The following is a 19,861-nucleotide window of genomic DNA, read 5'->3' on the forward strand; positions in this document are numbered from 1 at the left end:
AAATGCCATCTCATTGCTGCTGAACCTCTGACATCAACAGAGAGGCACTCCAAGAAATACTTAAAATGACAAGCATCATTTGACTTTATGTATCAATTTATTCATCTCCAGTATAAGGTGATCCAAGGGTCGAGTTAGTCAGCTGACATCCTAAGTAACCGTCACTTCTGTAATTTTTCTTAAGGGCCCAAGCCAACAAAAATTATTTCTGGTCTTTGGGGTCATGCGAGACCAGAATGCCTTTGAGGAGACTCCAGAAGACAGATTTATACAAAGGAAATTGGGTCGGGGAGAAAAGCAATGTGCAACAGCCAGCCAGAAAATAGTCCCTACCTCTGTGGCAGGGGGTTTCTTGGATGGCTCAAGGGAAGGAGAACCTGACATTGAGAATTAATGGCTCTATCTGCAAAGAGGCTGAGAAGATTGCAGAAGAGGGAGGAATTCACAGACTGTGATGGAAGCCAGTGTTATATAGAGACAGAGAGGGTTAGGGTGGAGAGCTGGAAATTGAAAAAGAGAAAGATGTAGGGCTGTGAGGGCAGATAAAGTAAGAGAAAATACTCTAAGATTAGAGAGAGGGTGAGAGAGAGAAATATAACTCTGATATAGAAAGATAGATACAAAAAGAGAGAAAAGAGAGCGAACCCTAGTATTACGAAGAGAGAAAGAAAGAGGAAAATATATGTCCTGCAATCAGGTAGAAATGCCACTAAAGAGGAAAACACAAGGCCAAAGAGCACAACAAAATCCCATCCTGCAACTCAACAGACTGCAGATTTGAAGAAATTTATATTTATATTTTTACTGTCAAAAAGGTATAAACTACTCGATGTAAAGATTTTTTCCCTACTTGCTGTGTTCAGTAAATGGGCTTGATTCAGCCCTGTGCTGTACTAATCTCAAATCAGTATATTCCAGGGTGCAATGCCTCTACTGGAAGAAAATTCATCCATAGGGAACTTGTGGTGGTGCAAAACACTTGCCAATTCTGCTCTTCCAGGGGCCTGCAGCACAGCCTTCCAACTGGATGATGCTGGTTAGAAGAAGATATGACCAGGATAACTGGAGGTTGCACTGTTTCAGCACTCATGTCCCCCTGGCACCTTGAACAATACCCTCTATTACAGCCTCTTTTGCAGAATCCTCAGGGAAGAGCTTCATAGCAAACACAGTTTACCTTCCTGTGGGGATGGTTTTGCCCCCAGATGTGTATATAGCCTTGCACCAGTGGGGTGAATCTAAATGTTTCTAAAAGAAAAAATACAAAAAGGAGGGAAAGCTATGAAATTTATGCAGTCTTTTCGGAAAGTCTGATGGTTTTACAAAATCCCCCATCTTCTCTGGGTTCCCACATCCTTAGCAACCTTACTCAATATTGCACTGTACTGCAGCATTCTCTCTAACATTAACATTCCTTGGCTCCGGAAACATTCTTCCAGGGAGAATGTTTGCTACTCGTGCAGGTACATGTGTTTTGATTTAACCAGTTTAACTAGGATATTTTAAAAAGAAAAGTGATAAATATTTGAAATACCAAGATATAAAATGAGGGGAAACAGGAAAATCTTTTCCTTGCAGATGATTTACAGAACCAGGGAGCCATATATTATAAAATTTGGCTTCCCTGAGCCTCATAATATAGTTGCTTTGTTCACATCTTGCTTGAATTTAAATAGGAAAAATGTCATAAGGCTTTTTGTCCTTTTGCAGTCTAATTATATTCTAGCTTCTCATGCTGACAGGGAAAAATGAGCTTTCTTTAGGATATGTTCAATGAGTCCCTTCTCCTAGTCTGAATGTTTTTGTTGCATTAAGAAGTGAGAAGGAAGTCTTCTGAATTTTGGCTGTGTTCCAATGGAAGATTTTTACATACTTTTTACATGCTTTTTCTATTTTAATAATCCTGCTTGACTTTCCACACAGATATTTAGTGCCTTGCATAATGACAGGTTTCAGAGTAGCAGCCGTGTTAGTCTGTATTCGCAAAAAGAAAAGGAGTACTTGTGGCACCTTAGAGACTAACAAATTTATTTGAGCATAAGCTTTTGTGAGCTACAGCTCACTTCGTTGGATGAATTCAGTGGAAAATACAGTGGGGAGATTTATATACAAATCTCCCCACTGTATTTTCCACTGAATGCATTCGATGAAGTGAGCTGTAGCTCACAAAAGCTTATGCTCAAATAAATTTGTTAGTCTCTAAGGTGCCACAAGTACTCTTTCTTTTTACAGATATTTAGTTACTTTCACAGGATGTTCTCTGGATTTAAATAAACACTTTTACAAGTGTCTGACACAGACACACAGGAATTGACAACTGCACGCAAGTCTTGCATTTCCCTTGTGAAGAATGGCATATTTTTAGAGTTTAAAAACCCATTTGATAGGCCCTTTACAAAAATAGCTATCAAACAATAGTCTCCATTAAATGTGAGCATTTGCTAATAGTTGCATCACAGAGATGCTGTAGAGTTTCTTGTACTCAGGCCTGGTCCACACTTGAAAATTAAGTCAGTTTAACTACGTTGGGCAGGGGTTTGAAAAATTCAAACCCCTGAGTGATGCAGTTATGCTAACCTAAGCCCTTGTGGAGACAGCTCTAGGTCAACGGAAGAATAATTCTGTCGACCCAGCTACCGCATCTCATGGTATTACCTATCCCAATGGGAGAATCCCTCCAGTCAGCATAGGTAATGTCCACACTGAAGTGGTACAGCGGTGCAGCTGTGTCTCTGTAGCATGTTAAGTGAAGACAAGCCCTCAGAAAAAGAAATATCATTGCCATTTATTCTCAGACTGTACTGTGTGGCAATTAGAACTGGACAGAAAAGAGAGGTGAAAATTCCCCAGAATGTTCACATTTAATTTTCAATTTTTGTGTTGAAATGTTGGTTAGTAAGTAAAATATTTGTTCCATGGATGCCTACACACATGTAATCTCTTAGGAGATTGTATTAAACACAGCTATTGTTATGAGAATTTCTGTGATTCTGCTATTCTCCAGCATGGTGTCAATTTGACTATAAATACATTTACAATTATATTTCCTGTAGCAAATTCAATTTAAATGCATTCAGTGTAAAAGAGAGGCGCATATGCGCCTCTGAACATAAAAGGGTTGAGAGGATGAGAAAATTACAAATGATTGATTTTTCTACAAAAGGCCATTTGAATTCTGGGTGATGAAGTATAATGAACAGCAGAGACCTATGTGTAGGGCCCTACCAATTTCACGGCCATGAAAAACATGTCACGGACCATGAAATAAGCCCTTCTCCGTGAAATCCGATCTCCCCCTGGCTGCTGGAAGTGTCTTAGCCAGGGGGCTCTTAGCTGCAAGTGCTGGCTGGGCTGGGAACGGACAGGACTTGTCCTTCCCCTGCATGGCCACTCTCACTCTCAGGGGAGATCAGACCCACCTTGGAGAGCCTCCCGCTGCTGCAGGAAGCTCCCTGCCCAGCATTGGAAGTTCCTGCAGCTGGAGACTTGTGGAGGTGGGTCCGATCTCCCCCTGCCCCTCAAAGCACCCCAGCCAGGTGACCACTAGCTGCAAGTCCCTGGGGAGGGACAGGACTTGACCTTCCCTTGCATGGCAGCTTGGGGCAGGGGGGTGGGGGGAGAGGAGATCAGACCCACTTCCAAGTACCTTATGGGTTGGGAGCCCCACAGTTATACCATGAAATTTCAGATGTAAACAGCTTAAAAAGTGAAACTGACCAATTTTAAAACCCTCTGGCTATGAAATTGATCAAAATGGACTGTGAATTTGGTAGGACCCTACCTATGTGTGTCTGCTGATCCCAGCTGTAACAGTACTTCAAATAATGGTCCCTATGATATTCCACTGAGGGTTACACATGCACACCATGCACCCAGAGTCAGAAAATTTGAAACGTAGAATCTGTTGGTCCACGCATGCACCTGGCTCACCTTGTGCTTCTGTCCAAGGCTATAAAGGACAGGGTGGACTGACCGCATCTCCAGTTCCTTCTCACCATCGCTCAGTCCTGATTGGAACTTTCAGTGTCTTTGTCTCTGACAAACTTTCAGATAAGGATAGTTGTAAGTAGTTTATCAGACTATAGTAATTTTACCACTTTTATTGTAGTTTTTATTAGTCAATACTTTAAATAGACTTTGGGGGATTTTCAACCCCCTACCCTATGTGCAGGTACTGGACTATGCCCAGGAGTCTAGGCTTCAAACTCTGCACCTACTGCCTGCACTCCTTCTTGATCAGCAACAGCCACCAGCATTGCCTCTACTGCCTGGGGGAAGCTCCCATTGCATCCAGGCAGAGTATTTGCCAGTCCTTCCCCAGCCACACCTGAGAAAGCCAGGCTCTTCGCCTCCAGCAGCACATCAGGGAGCTCTCCATGAGACTGTACTCAGACCCATGCCAGGAAACTCCCCCAGTACATCGGCCTGACTCAGCAAGGAATGCGCCTCCCGCTACCATGTCTAAATCCAGTGCTGGAAGTACCACCCCCATGGATCCAATGGCGAGGCCTAGTCAGGAGGTAAGGAAGCACATCCGTGAGCATGGGACTAAGTCTTCCTCCAAATCAAAGATGATGAATGCTGTTTCCACAAGTTGAAGGCATGCGGACAGAGCATAACCTAAGTCCCATAGACATGAGAAAAAGACCCACAAGCAATAGGATCCAGCAGTTCTGAGCACCAATCCATCAATACCACCAGCACTATCAGCCCACAAGATTCTGGGAAAGAGCACATCGCCAGCACTGATACCCAGAAAAGAGAGTGCCTCTTACTTCAGGGAGATCCAGAATTGTGGCCAAACCTCAAGATGTGTTTGCATTGCTGGACCCAGAGTCACCCCCTCCATTGGGTCCCTCCACTTCTAGAGAGATCATATCTCCACTCTGGGATATGCCTCCGGTACGGGATCCCTCATCCTCTGCACAGATATGCTATGCTTTTCCACCAGCTCTGACGGTACTGCCATTGGAACCAGAGTCTGCCTTCTCCTCTCCCAATGAATCAGAACCCAGAGAAGAACCACCCGTGTCATACCATTCCTATGCACCTTCTTGGATACTGTCACATCCATGGCAGCATCTACCACCTCAGAATCATTGGTACCCCATGCCATGGAGACCCCCACAACCTCCCTCAGACCCACCCTATTGGGCATACTGGGGACACTGGGCACAAGTACCTCCCCTCGGAACCTGTCTGATCTATGGGGGAACATTTGTCTGCCTCCCTTTTAAGGGATCTTTCAGGCAGGTGTTTGAATCTGATGGTAGAGAAGGAACCCTTTACTCCATTTCCAGCAATGCCACTGAAACCAGCAAGATTTCCCTCTTCATCTCCGGATGAGGCAGTGACTACAGCATCCCCTTCCTCCCCGGATTACTTTAGACAATTTCAGGACCTGTTGCGGAGAGTCCCAGGGGAAGTCCAGATTCCCCTGAAAGAAATTCAAAACCCCAACACAAGCTGCTAGATATCTTCCACACGTCAGGTCTGGCGAGAATTGCATTACCAATTAACAAAGCTATTCTGGAGCCTGCCAGGACAGCGTGACGCACATCTGCCACATGCACAGCTACCCCTAAAGGGGCCAAAAAGTGCTATTATGTTCCTTCTAAGGGTTCTGAGTTCCTTTTTTCTCATCATCCTCCGAACTTCCTAGTCCAGGCTGCGACCGAATGGGCCAAACAACACCCTTGATCTATGCCAGCTGATAAAGAGGGCAAGCATCTGGACCTTTTGGGAAGCAAGGTATTTTCTTTGTCTAGCCTGCAATTCAGGATTGCAAATTATCAGGCTTTACTAGGCAAATGTGACTTCCTGAATTACAGTAAATTAGAGGAATTTATTGATGGCCTGCCACAACGTGGCTAGGCTTGTTTTTGAGGCGCTTATTGAGGAAGAAAAGCTGGTGGCCAGAATGGCCCTCCAATTGGCAGTGGATGCAGCAGATACCTCCTCCAGGCCCCTGGCTATGGCCATAGTCATGCATGGGGAGTCTTGGTTCCATTCTTCTGGTTTCCCTAGGGAGGTACAGAACACTATTGAAGACCTTCCGTTCAATGAATCCCATCTTTTTAACCAGAAGATGGATGACTAGCTGCATCTGCTCAAGGATTCCAGGGCCACTCTTTGATCTCTGGGCATCTATACTCCTGCCCTGAAGCAAAAATTCCACCACCAACCACCTATTTAACACTATAGGTCTCCTCAATTCTACTCTCAGAGACCTTATGAGCCTCCAAGAAAATGTCAAAAGGCACAGAGGTCTTGCCTCCCAGGGCCCCCTTTGCAGGCTTTGACATTAGCTCCAGCCAAGAGGTACTTCTGATACCATCCTGAAAGCCGCCAACCTCTGTGCCTACCATCTCATGACCCTCCGACTCCCTTTGGGGGTCATTTAGCACTATTTCCCCACACTTAAAATAAATAACAATGGACAGATAGGTATTGAACGTCATCCACCATGGTTGTACAATCCTCCAAGACTTCTCTACCCCATCAGAGACCATTCTCATGACACCATTCTCTCCCAAGAGATTAACTCCTTGTTACAACAGGGACCAGTAGAACACATTCTCCCAAAATATCAGGGAATGGGATTCTGCTCTGAAGAAAGGTGGGTGAAGATCCATCCTTGCTCTCTGGCACCTCAATCACTTCATCCATAAGGTCTACTTTTGTATGGTCACACTGGATCTTGATATGAAGGATGCTTACTTTCACATCAATATTCATCTGGCCCACAGTCACTTCCTGAGAAGTGGGTACCCACCATTTCCAGTACAGAGTGCTCCCATTTGGGATAGCCACCACTCCCAGAGTCTTCACCAAAGTTTTTTTTCCATCCTAGCAGCCTATGTCAGACATTATGGTGTCCTCATGTTTCCATATCTCAATGATTGGCTCCTAGCCACAAGGTCCAGACAATAAACCCATGTGCCAACCCATGTTACTCAACCTTCTTTTGTCCCTCAGAGTCAGTGTCAACATAGAGAAATTGATCCTAAACCCCATGCAGTCTCTGGACTATCATAAGTTTGGTCACAGCATGAGCTTTCTTGCCTGGAAACTGTCCACTGGTAATGGACAGAACTCACAACATAAACAAATCAATATGTTCCAGCCAGGACTTGCCTGTCCCTCCTCGGCTACATGGCTTCATGTACTTACATGACCTCCTTTGCACAACTCCATCTTCACTGCCTCCAGACATGGCTCCAGTCTATTTACTCTCCAAACTGCCACTCCAAAGTGCTATTATCACTCCAATGGTGGACAGACCCACATGTGTGTAGGTTCCCTTTCTTTCTGCCCCCCCAGAGAAGATGATTATCACTGACACATCCCTGGTGGGCTGGGGGACTCACTTCGGTGACCAGATGGCTCAAGGAAAATGGACTTCCAGAAATCCAGGATGCACATAAACATCCTGGAGCTCTGAGCTGTGAGAAGAGCATGCCAATCCTTCCTTCCCTTCATCTGCTCCCATGTGGTCTCATCACGTCAGACAACACTACCACTGGTTTTTACATCAACAAACAGAGGGACAAGATCATCTGCACTGTATGCAGAAGTGATCAATCTCTGCAACTGATGCATCAATCACCAGATCCTTTGTCTTCATCCTATCTTTATGGGACACAGAATGTATTCACAGGCTTACTCAGCAGACGTTTTGTGATTGACCATGAGTGGGAACTTCACGATTCAATAGTACACAACATCTTCACTCCATGGAAGACACTAACCAGGTGAACAGCAAATGCACAACGTACTGTTCCAGGGGAGCCCTCAGTCACCATTCCCAGGATGACACCCTCCTGCTCCTTTGGTCAGACCAACTATGCCTTTCCTCCACTACTGCTCCTACCTTGAGTCCTGCACAAGATTCAGTGAGACAGAGCAATGGTAATTCTGATCACTTCCTGCTGGCCCAGACAAATTCTGGTTCCCCAATATTCTCCACATGTCATCTGCTCACCAATTCCCATCCCCAGTTGTCAAGATCTGCTGACCCATTGCAAAGGAAAGATCAGACCTCCCAATCCACATGCAGTACACCTCAGAGCATGATATTTGGATGGGTATCTGCCTTAGAATGAACATGCTCTTCAGCTGTACAGAACATCCTTTCTAGCAGCAGGAAGGACTGCACCAGATGTTGTTATCAGGGCTAGTGGTGATGTTTTTCATCATGGGGTCAACAAAAAGGTGATTTACCAGAATCAGTGCAGAGGGATCCCCCCCTCATACTGGACTATGTTCTGTCACTAAAGTCATTGGGTTTCGCCTTCAATTCTTTGAAAGTACACCTGGTGGCGATTAGCACATTCCACCCTCTGGTGGAAGGTTTCTCTATCTTCACACACCCACCAACTGCCATCAGAACCTTCTCACCAACCGATAGCTCTTCAATGGGACCTGAATCTTGTTCTCTCTGTGCTAATGAAGACTCCCTTTGAACCTTTAGCGTCATGCTCTATGTCCCTCCTTTCCATAAAAGTTGCCTTCCATGTTGCTACCACTTCCGTGAGAAGAGTTGGCGAAGTCGGTGCTATGATGTCAGATCCACCTTTCACAGCTTTCCACAGAGATGAAGTCTCTCTACAACTGCACCCCAAGTTCTTACCAAAGGTGGTTTCTCAATTTCACATCCATGAAGCCATTTACTTACCTGTTTTCTTTCTGAAACCACATGCATCTGCAGCGGAATGTTGACTACATTCCCTCCATGTTCGACGAGCTCTGTACTTCTACCTGCAGAGAATTAAACCAATCAGGAAGTCCCATAGACTATTTATTGCAATAGCAGAGAGACTCAAGGGACAGGCCATCTCCACCCAGAGAATCTCCAAGTGGATTTGCGGGGGTGTATCAAACTCTTATACCCGCTGTCTGGTCTACCTCCCCCTGTAGGGTTACAATCTCACTCCACAAGGGCTCAGGCTTTGACCTCGGTCTCCCTTCAGAATGTGCCACTCATTGACATATGTAGAGTGGCCATGTGGAGTTCTCTACATATCTTTGCTATGCATTACGACTTAGTACAATAATCAGCAGTGGATTCCTCCTTTGGTATGGCAGTCCTTCATGCTACTGTTCCATCCTCATCCTCACACCCTTGTCCACCATAATGAACTGCTTGTTCATTACCCTCAGTGGAATACAATGGGTAGAAAGCTGGCTAGATTGTCGGGCTCAACGGGTAGTGATCAATGGCTCCATGTCTAGTTGGCAGCCGGTGTCAAGTGGAGTGCCCCAGGGGTCGGTCCTGGGACCGGTTTTGTTCAATATCTTCATAAATGATCTGGAGGATGGTGTAGATTGCACTCTCAGCAAATTTTGCGGATGATACTAAACTGGGAGGAGTGGTAGATACGCTGGAGGGGAGGGATAGGATACAGAAGGACCTAGACAAATTGGAGGATTGGGCCAAAAGAAATCTGATGAGGTTCAATAAGGATAAGTGTAGGGTCCTGCACTTAGGACGGAAGAATCCAATGCACCGCTACAGACTAGGGACCGAATGGCTAGGCAGCAGTTCTGCGGAAAAGGACCTAGGGGTGACAGTGGATGAGAAGCTAGATATGAGTCAGCAGTGTGCCCTTGTTGCCAAGAAGGCCAATGGCATTTTGGGATGTATAAGTAGGGGTATAGCGAGCAGATCGAGGGATGTGATCGTTCCCCTCTATTCGACATTGGTGAGGCCTCATCTGGAGTACTGTGTCCAGTTTTGGGCCCCACACTACAAGAAGGATGTGGATAAATTGGAGAGAGTCCAGCGAAGGGCAACAAAAATGATTAGGGGTCTAGAACACATGACTTATGAGGAGAGGCTGAGGGAGCTGGGATTGTTTAGTCTGCAGAAGAGAAGAATGAGGGGGGATTTGATAGCTGCTTTCAACTACCTGAAAGGGGGTTCCAAAGAGGATGGCTCTAGACTGTTCTCAATGGTAGCAGATGACAGAACGAGGAGTAATGGTCTCAAGTTGCAGGGGGGGGAGGTTTAGATTGGATATTAGGAAAAACTTTTTCACTATGAGGGTGGTGAAAGACTGGAATGCGTTACCTAGGGAGGTGGTAGAATCTCCTTCCTTAGAGGTTTTTAAGGTCAGGCTTGACAAAGCCCTGGCTGGGATGATTTAACTGGGAATTGGTCCTGCTTCGAGCAGGGGGTTGGACTAGATGACCTTCAGGGGTCCCTTCCAACCCTGATATTCTATGATTCTATGATTCTATGACCATTACTCAAAGAAGAAGAGGCAGTTACATGTAACTTGAGGTTCTTCAAGATGTGTGGTCCTTAGCTGTATTCCACATCCCCCTTTCCTATGGATCTGCTGGATTCATGGTGGAGAAGGAACTAGAAACACAGTTGGTCCACCCCTCTCTTTATCATTTGGATCAGGAGCACTACTTTTCAAATTCTTCAACTCCAGGGACATGGTGCACATGCATAACCCTCCATGGAATACAGTTAGGGACCACACATCTTAGAGAACCTCCACTTACAGGTAAGTAACCTCCTTTTATGGCACAATGTTTTCTACTGATCCCAGTACTTACTTACGGCACAATGGTTTCAAGGGATGTGGGAAGGAAGTCAGATGTATGACAACTACATACTAAATATCCAGTAAATTCAACCTCTAGAATTGGGATTATATAGATATTGCCTAAGTGTTCTTGAATTTTTGCTTGACTTCACACCAACAAACAGTGTCATGCTCATAAAAAAGGAGTTTGCTGCAACTTACACCTCTTCCTCTTCTCTCATGTAGGACCTCCAGGGAACTGCTTCACAAATAGATCCACAAAATAACAAAGTCCTCACCTTTATCACCTACATTGGTTGTGGGATATCTGCCATATTTTCAGCTGCAACTCTTCTGACATATATTGCTTTTGAGTAAGTATTTGTGCCATCGAAAACAATTCAAAACAAATATTTTGTTTGTAACCACAGGCCAGGATATTTTGTTTGATTGGATCGGGATGCCCATGCGTCTCACAAAAAGTGGCTGAACACCACTGTGCTCCACTGTTAGATGTGGAATGTTTCTTATAAAGAGGGCCAAGCCCAGATACTCGCTTCCTAGTCTGACCACTTTGTGTGGCTCAGGATGGGCAAAGTAGTGGAATCTTGGTCCCAAATAATCTTCTTGAGGGGCATAATGTGTCCCTTCATATATTTCAAAAATCTACCAACATGTTACTCAGTCTTTTTTTTAAACTTGCTATTTAGACCTCATAGTTCCTAAGTATAACAGGAAAAATCCAGCCCTTTCAGGCTGGAGACTTTCGGTAGAGAGGGGAAGTGAAATGAAGATATGCCATCTACTCAACAATTCTGAAAACATCCTACAGAAATGGCAGGATGGCCCAGGGGTAAGGAGACTGTGCAGTGGCACAGTTCTGGGGAAGATGGGAACGGGAGGTGAAGTGAAGTTGTGTCAGCTTCTAGCCACACAATCACAAGAATAACCCTGACATAACAGTGCAGGGTGGCTCATAAAAGAGGATATTATGTAGTAGGGCATGCTGTGGAGCTCTTAAAAAGTACCCATGTGTACCACCAATTACTGCATTCTGCACAGTCCCTGTGGTATAATGCTATGGTCCAAAGAGGACATAATTTGCTGGGTAGGTTTCCAGTACATGAACTGTAGTATTCAGTAGTTGGAAGGAAAATTCATTTGATTTTTAAACTCATTAGGATTTTACAAACTACAGAGAATGAGAATCTGTAGTGGACTATGTCCCAAAATAAAAAAGTAATGAACTTTTTTAAAAAAAAAAGCAGAAATTGGCTCTTGGTTGATACTACATTTTTAAAGCTTTTTCCTTCAATTTGTCTACATTATTCAATGAAACACAAAACACGTTTTAAAATGTAACTTGGGGGGGGGGGGGTTATATTTATACGTAATACATTAGATACTTAGTATAATGACAGTAAGGTCATTTGTTAATGAGCCATTGATCAGGAATAGCTGTGGCTTTCTGCTTAAGAAATGCAACAGAGGATTTCAACAAAAGACCATTAAAGTCCATACCAACATGCCTTATTGCTAGGTCAGTTTTTTATCAAGAAGAGACCACTGCTCCTTTTTTCCTTTGTAAATTGGTAACCACAGCTGCTATAAATATCTCAGTACATTTTGGCTACTTAACATATGCCTCTGTTTTTGTCTCTCTAGGAAGTTACGAAGAGATTACCCCTCCAAAATCTTAATGAACTTGAGCACAGCCTTGCTCTTTCTCAACCTGGTCTTCCTGCTGGATGGTTGGATAGCATCATTCAACATAGAAGGCCTCTGCATAGCTGTTGCTGCCCTTTTGCACTTTTTCCTTCTGGCCACCTTTACCTGGATGGGACTGGAAGCAGTCCACATGTACATTGCTCTAGTAAAAGTGTTCAACACCTACATACGGCGATACATACTGAAATTTTGCATTATTGGCTGGGGTATGTGTGAGAAGATGTATTTCTTAGATACTATATATTTAAATTACGTATTATTATGCATTCCAGCAGTGCCAAGAGGCTCCAAGTGAGGTTATAACCCCATTGTGCTAGGCACTCGATAAACATTAGAGCTGAGTTGATAACTGATTTTTTTAGTTCAGTGGCAAAACTGCAAAATGCAAGGGGGGAGGAATTTCACGTTGAACAAAATGTTTAAGCCAAAATGAAATGAAATTTTTCCAGGTTTTTTTATGTTTTGTACTTTTTTGTTTGTTTTAGTAAACTTCACTAAATTGTTAAATGAAATGTCGAAAGGAATCAAACCAAGATTTACTGAGCCTCTGTCCAGTGCCTCAACCACAAGTATAATGTATTTCTGAAAAATAACTAAGAAGGCTTTTCTTCATTTTTTTTTTATAGCAGGGCCCTTTGGCTTCTGCCAGACATGCTGCCTGAATGCATCTGTTGTGTTCAAAATAATACAGAGCAACACAAAATCATTAGCCTCATGAACATTGTGGTGATCACAATCCAGTTCCTAGTTGGTAGGTTCCATATAGTCTCAGCAGAGAGGACAAGGATTGAATGGTCAGTGAAACTGACCCTTAGGAGTAATTTCTCCAACACAGGGATGAGACACATAAACAGCATAGTATGAGAGACTTACACTGATGCTGCTTGTGCTGTATCTCTGAGGACAGAGGGCTTCAGTATAGCTGTCAGTCCAGCACCTTTCTCAAGCACTACATTCACTTAATATTATATAGAAAAAAGTATATAGAACTTCTGTTTATGTAGGGGTCTAGATAGAGGATATAGAGTTTTGTAAAAATACAAACTGCAGAGCTTTACATTGTAGCTGAAGGAATAAAAGAGGGCCAGTTTTTAAAGGGATTGTGCACTTGTAGCTCCCACTGATTTCAACAGAACTTAGTTAGTTAGTACTCGGCACCTCTAAAAATCAGACTGTTTTAAGTTACATGCCTATATATGGATTTGGGAGCCTAACTTTAAGTAATCAGGGTTGAACATTTTTACTTTACTTTCCCCATGTGTAATAATAATATTTATCCCTTAATTTGTTAATGCTTGTAAAGCACTTTGAGATCCTTAGATGGAGATTTGTGAGAAATCATTTATTTCATGCTGTTCTTCCATGCTGTGGTGTGTCATGGACAGATCGGGAGTTATATGGCTACCTCAAGATACTCTACGCTAACACAAACATTTTCAGTTCTTTTGATCATCAATAATGCAGCTTTGTCTGGGAGTTTCAGATGCTTTGGGTTTTGAAAACAAAAATACAATAGCTTTCTCTTGTATTACAGGTTTACCAGCTCTAGTGGTCACAATTGTATTAGCAAGCACAAATACAAATGCAAGTCGTGTTTATGGCAAAGATTTATATGGCAGAGGTGCTAAAGAGCAAGGAGGAGATGATTTGTAAGTAATTTTTAAAAATCTGTTACAGTTCTGTGTTTGCATTTTGCAAAGAATTTGGGAGTGGCCAAACTGGCACTCATCAATGGTCTCATAAAGTTTGTAGATAAAGAACAAGAAAAAGGTGTGATCATTATCTTCTAAATTGTTTGCTTCTGAAGCCTTCTAAAAGCTATGAGAAAATCAGAAGCAATCCTATATTACCAAAAGCCATGTAAAAAATATCCCTATTCGCTAAAAGTGAATAACTCATAGCTTTGCTGTTTCACAAAAAAAAAATATTGTGTTTGGTTTTGTCTTAAATTTTTCACTTTTTGATGGAAACGAAAGATTGGTTGGGGGGAAGGGAGGAAGAGGTTGCTTAATAATCATGTTTCCTTTGTAAATGAAACAGCCTTTTCACAATGTAAGCTACCTAGCACTTCTGTCTTCCACATTTTTATGTAGACATTCCAAACAATCTCAGAGAAGCTTATTTTCTCACTGACTATATATATTATCAAGTCTTGCCTGATAAAACAGCACATTGAAAAAAAAAAACCACCATTATATCTTCTCATTAAAACTTCATGTTAAGCATTCCAGTTCTCTCAGGCAGCCATTTGCAGCTAAAAGAATGAGCAACATAGGCGCAACTGATCCCTGGCCCAGTGCCTGTGATCATGATTGTCTAGTGGCTAGCCCCAAAGACCACCCACCGTGCTACTTTCTTAAGATCAAGTAGTAGAGAGCTGAGTTTTTATGCTGGTGGTCCCATTTCAGTGCTATCTGAGAGCTGTGAGCATGTGTATGCTGCTAGTTTGTTACACCAATATACAATGTTCTATCTTGATCCTGAAGCCACTTCAGATTATGGTAGAGCATTGCATGGTGGGACTGTAGTTCCCACAGGCTACATCTATATGGTAAACATGAATTTTATATATAGTAGGTACATCGCTCAGGTACCTGGCAAGATACCAGTGTGTTCCTTAGTTACTCACAGATGCCCCAGAGCTTCACCCTGCGTAAAGAAATAAAATGGTCAAAGTTTGGGTTGTTCCACAGGGGAAATCTTATCAATACAGCAATGGAGACAGATGTAGATTAGTTTTACATGTAACAATTTAAATAACTAAAGAGGAGCATAGTTTTTAGTATCTAAGAATGACTGTTTTTTGTTTTGTTCTTAAAAACAGCTGCTGGATCAAGGATAAGGTTGTCTTTTATGTGACTTGTGCTGGTTACTTTGGAATTATGTTTCTTATGAACATAGCCATGTTCGTGGTGGTGATGGTGCAGATCTGCGGGAGGAATGGGAAAAGAAGCAATCGGACCCTGCGGGAAGAGGTCCTAAGGAATCTTCGTAGCATGGTCAGCCTGACCTTCCTGTTGGGCATGACATGGGGTTTTGCCTTTTTTGCCTGGGGGCCCTTAAATCTCCCTTTCATGTACCTCTTCGCAATATTCAATTCATTGCAAGGTAAGATTAATTCAATTTCAGTAAACAAAGCAAGGATTTAGCTGCTGATGTTATGCAAGGGAGTGCTTCTAGTGGTTTGACCAGGGGACTCGAAACCAGGTTTCTTAGGATCTGTCTTTGGTACTAATTCACTGCGTAAACATGGGACACTTAATTCTTATGCTCAAATAAATTTGTTAGTCTCTAAGGTGCCACAAGTACTCCTTTTCTTAATTCTCTCTGTGTCTCACTTCCAATCTGTAAAACAAGGAGGCCTACCTCACATGGATGTTGTAAGGCTTAATTAATTAATGCTTGCAAAGTTCTTCAAGTCGACCAGCCCTGCTTTTGCTATTGCTCATAGTTGAAAGTAACGCTAGTGATTACAGCATTCTGTTCAGGTCTCTTTCCTTTATTGAAGATCTGGGGGGGTTATATTTCCAGCATAATGTATCCTTCAGTTATGGAAAATGCTGTAAGTTGTAATCAAGTCATTGTACAGGATAAATTATAGAATTATTCCACTGATATTTAAAATAATTTAAATTCAAGCAAATTTGTGCATAAACCACCCAGCATAAGAATCCTCTGCCCCACAAAAAAAAATCAATAAGGATGTCATTAATAGAGAGCATATCATCCCACCAACAAATAAATATGGAGATAAAAACAAATTTTTCCAAAGGTCAGCAAAATATCTTTCCTTCACAGAAAAGCATTTGTTCTGTGCGGATTTCATTCTGTCTGCCACAGATGAAACAAATTTACTGCTGTAAGAGATTTACTAAGCTTTCATGGGAAGAAAATAATATTGGTAAAATATGAGTCAAAATGTCCAAAAGGTGTTTGAATCTGGTGTTTTAAATATTTTTCCTCCCAAGGAAATATTTGGTGTTTTAAATATTTTTTCTCCCCAGATTCTGATATGATTTACTTCTGATAAGAATAAAGAAGTATTTGCTGTAATGTATCAATGAGTAATACACAGGGTCTAGAGAGATTGGAAGCATAGTGGAAGAACATAAAATGAGATTGAAAAAAAAAAGTAAGTTAAGGGTCTGATTCAGCAAGTGCTCTGTGAACAGAATTCACATTGCCTTCAGTAGGGTTTTATGTACAATGGTCCTGCAGGACTGAGCGCTAGTTCAGAACCTCTGAGGAATCTTTTTCAGTGGGAGAGGCATACTTTAAAAACAGTAATGTCAAAAGAAAAAAAAAAGAAATGGGGAAGGGGAAGGGAAACCCAAGGAATGAAAGCAGGTAGAAAATTAAACATGAGCTTGTAATGCAGTATGGTGGTGGAAGATGCCAGCATTTTAACTCTGAGACTGTCTGTACAGAGGCATCACATCATGAAGCAGGGAGATGATAATCCTGTATAAAATACCAGCCTGTCTGGAACTAGAATATTACTTATATTTCTGGGCATCTCCACACTAGAAAGAGTGGATAAAGCTGAGGAAATTCAGAAAAGATTAACAAAAATCGTTCAGGCTGGAGACATGCACCTAGGAGTAATGAGGTGAAACTGAGCAATGGAGAATTTAAGATATATATCAGGAAATATTTCCTAAAAGTAAGATGCACTAGATTGTGGGATAGTCTCTCCAGGGAACTGGTGTAAGCCCCATTGTTGGAGTCATCTATAGTGCACAGAACAAGCCATTAAAATACACAGAAAAGCACTTCCTGCAGATGGAGTAGGGGACGTCTATTAACTTGTGGGCTTTAGAGTACCATCAAAGGGATACATTAAGGCAGGGGCAGGCAAACTTTTTGGCCTGAGAGCCACATTGGGTTTCCAAAATTGTATGGAGGGCCAGTTAGGGGAGGCTGTGTCTCCCCAAACAGCCAGGTGTGGCCTGGCCCCCGCCTCCTATCCGACCCCACCGCTTCTCGCCCCCTGACGGCCCCCCCAGGACTCTGACCCCATCCACCACCACCTGCTCCCTGTCCCTTGACCGCCCCTAGAACCCCTGCCCCGACTGCCCCCCACCGCCCCATCCAACCCCCACCCTCCTTCCTGACTGTCCCCTGGGACCCCTGCCCCATCCAACCCCCCTGTTCCCTCCCCTCTGACTGCTCCGACCCCTACCCACACCCCCAACTCCCCTGCCCTCTATCCAACCACCCCTGCCCCCTTACTGTGCTGTCTGGAGCACTACAGCCGCGCCACCCAGAGCACTGGATCAGGCTGCAACTCTGCACCTGCGCTGCCCTGCCACCCAGAGCATTGTGCCGGCGGCGCAGCATGCTGAGGCTGCAGGGGAGGGGTCGGGGGCTAGCCTCCCAGGCCAGGAGCTCAGGGGCGGGGCAGGAGGGTCCTATGGGCCGGATGTGGCCCGTGGGCCATAGTTTGCCCAGCTCTGCATTAAGTTCCCAATGCGCTCAGCAATGCACTTACATCCAAGCTTAACTTGCAGTATGCGAGAAATCCTGTTGATTTCAGTGGGGTTATTCAGGTGCTTGAAGGGAAGCACATACTTTAAGTAATAGAAAGGGGCAAGTAATGTATAAAGTGTTGTATTTGCATTTAGGCTCTGATGCAGTAACAAACTTTATGTACTAGAGGGTTGCGCATTTCATGGATCTTATTTACATACTAGTGATTCCTTGCATCCCTCCATTCCATCCCAAAAGCTCCCTGCGTGCCATCCTCCCATCCCCCTCCATTCCAGGGCCTTCTTGCAACTTCCCTGAGCTGTTCCAGCTGGGGGTTGTGTGCAGCCCTTCTCCCCTTCCTAATACTAGGGTCTCCAATTCCCCACACCCATGACAGGAGCTCTGTGTGTGCCCCCATTCCCTCTTCCCTGCATAGCAGGGGTCCCCAATATCCCCCACACATCAGGGTTCTTTGTGCCCCCTATTCCTCCCCCCATACTAGGGTCCCCCATTCTCCCTTCCCATGCCAGAGGCTGTGTACACACTCCTATTTCTCCCAGCCCCCACTCCTAACACAGCCCTAGTTATTTGTCTTTTTCTCACCACGTGATAAGTCATGCAGGGAGTAAACATGTCAAACTCCTTGTGAGGAGGGGCTGAGATGAGATGGGGTATTGTTATGCTGGAAGGAGTTAATGGGTGACATCAGCCAGTTATTTGATCTATAGACGACCGCAAAGGTGACTGCAACTGTGGCTGTGCTAATCAAATTCAGATGCTCTCTGTATTCCTCCCCCCCAGACACACACACACTTATTGCAGAAAATCAGAAAATGGAAAAACAGAGTTCTGCCAGCTGATGCCTAGAACTTTCCTTGTGTGCAGTGTAGCTGCAGCTCTGTGAGTCCCAGGATCTTAGAGAGATAAGGTGGGTGAGGTAATTATCTCTCTCACCAACAGAAATTGGTCCAGTGAAAGATACCCTCTCCCACCTTGTCTCTAGATCTTTCTTTCATATTTCGGAATTGATCAGATGCAGTATCCAAAAGTTACTGTTTTGCATAAAGAAAGACCCTTAGAAGTGCCATCGTTCCATTTGTAAGGCCTTCACAAGCTCAGTAGTTAGGATTTTAATTGGTTTTGTACTTCCTGAATTTTAGTTCTTACCATTTTTTTTGTCAAGTATCAAATAATTTGCAAGCAACATTTTTCATTATTCAGCCATCACCAGAAGATAACAAAGCAAGCAGGTTTCAGTCCTCACTGAGCTCAGTTTGGGCAATGTTTTAGAGTAGAGACCCAGGTCCATGCCCAATTGTACATGCCAAAGTACACCAGTGCCCAGGTACTGAGATGTTTGCTAGTAATGATTTTTTTAATGATTCAGACAATATTTTCCAAACCCCAAACTGTCTTGTTGTTCCACCCTCTAAATCCCAGTAGACATGAGCACACGGAGTTAAGCATGTTTAGGAAACAGACGAATCTCCAAAGAACACCAGTTAAGCATTTAGGCCCACAATAGATCTCACTTAAATCATTTTACAGATATAATCATTTAGGGATCTGGCATTAGAATTTTGCCCTCAGGTTCAGCCTTGGCTCTGCCTCAGTTAATGAGAATGAAGCAAGCACATGCCAAGCCAGAGAGAGATGGAAGATTCCACAACTAACGCCTACCCGTGAAGGGCCAGGCTCATGTTATAATTCCTATTTCTGCTTTCAAAATTAGCACTGGAGTATCTCTGTGGAACTATTACAGTTGTACCATTAACCCAAATTACAAGCTTCTTAGCAACACAGGACTGCATTCTGAAAGTTGGTGGCTGTAGATCTGCATGCAAAAAAATGCTGCTTACAGGTGTGTGCACCTGCATGTGTGGGCACATTTACAACAAGTGTATGCACAAACCAGGCAGAAATGGCCAGGTGGGCACCTCTGTAGTAATTTACAAATGTATTTTCCCCATTTTCACACTCATAGTCAGTAAATATTTATGCAAATAGTGATGATCTTTCTTGTGCACTTTATTGGTGTAGAGACTTCCAGTCTCCAATATTTAAAAAGTTGGCCCTGTAGATCTGGAATACTAGGCGTTAAACAGGAAAAATCTCCCTCAGCGTAG

At 43.5% G+C, this 19,861-nt stretch overlaps 1 protein-coding gene and 1 long non-coding RNA gene across 2 annotated transcripts in view; one reads left to right on the plus strand and one right to left on the minus strand.

The window, feature by feature from the left end:
- ADGRG6 (adhesion G protein-coupled receptor G6) overlaps positions 1–19,861 on the plus strand; it is a 155,047-nt gene that overhangs the window by 125,040 nt on the left and 10,146 nt on the right. Inside the window, exons 19-22 of the mRNA XM_077811779.1 lie at positions 10,785–10,912; positions 12,204–12,472; positions 13,801–13,915; positions 15,091–15,374. Coding sequence (XP_077667905.1) covers positions 10,785–10,912; positions 12,204–12,472; positions 13,801–13,915; positions 15,091–15,374 — 796 coding nt within the window. The remainder of the gene's footprint in view (positions 1–10,784; positions 10,913–12,203; positions 12,473–13,800; positions 13,916–15,090; positions 15,375–19,861) is intronic.
- LOC144262138 (uncharacterized) lies at positions 112–14,916 on the minus strand. Its single transcript, XR_013345493.1, has 4 exons — positions 14,861–14,916; positions 8,678–8,760; positions 3,931–4,043; positions 112–1,248 (listed from the first exon to the last, which is right to left on the minus strand). It is a non-coding gene; the product is annotated as an uncharacterized LOC144262138 (long non-coding RNA).

The sequence above is a fragment of the Eretmochelys imbricata genome, chromosome 3 (assembly GCF_965152235.1).
Source record: "Eretmochelys imbricata isolate rEreImb1 chromosome 3, rEreImb1.hap1, whole genome shotgun sequence".
Taxonomy (NCBI): Eukaryota; Metazoa; Chordata; order Testudines; family Cheloniidae; genus Eretmochelys; species Eretmochelys imbricata.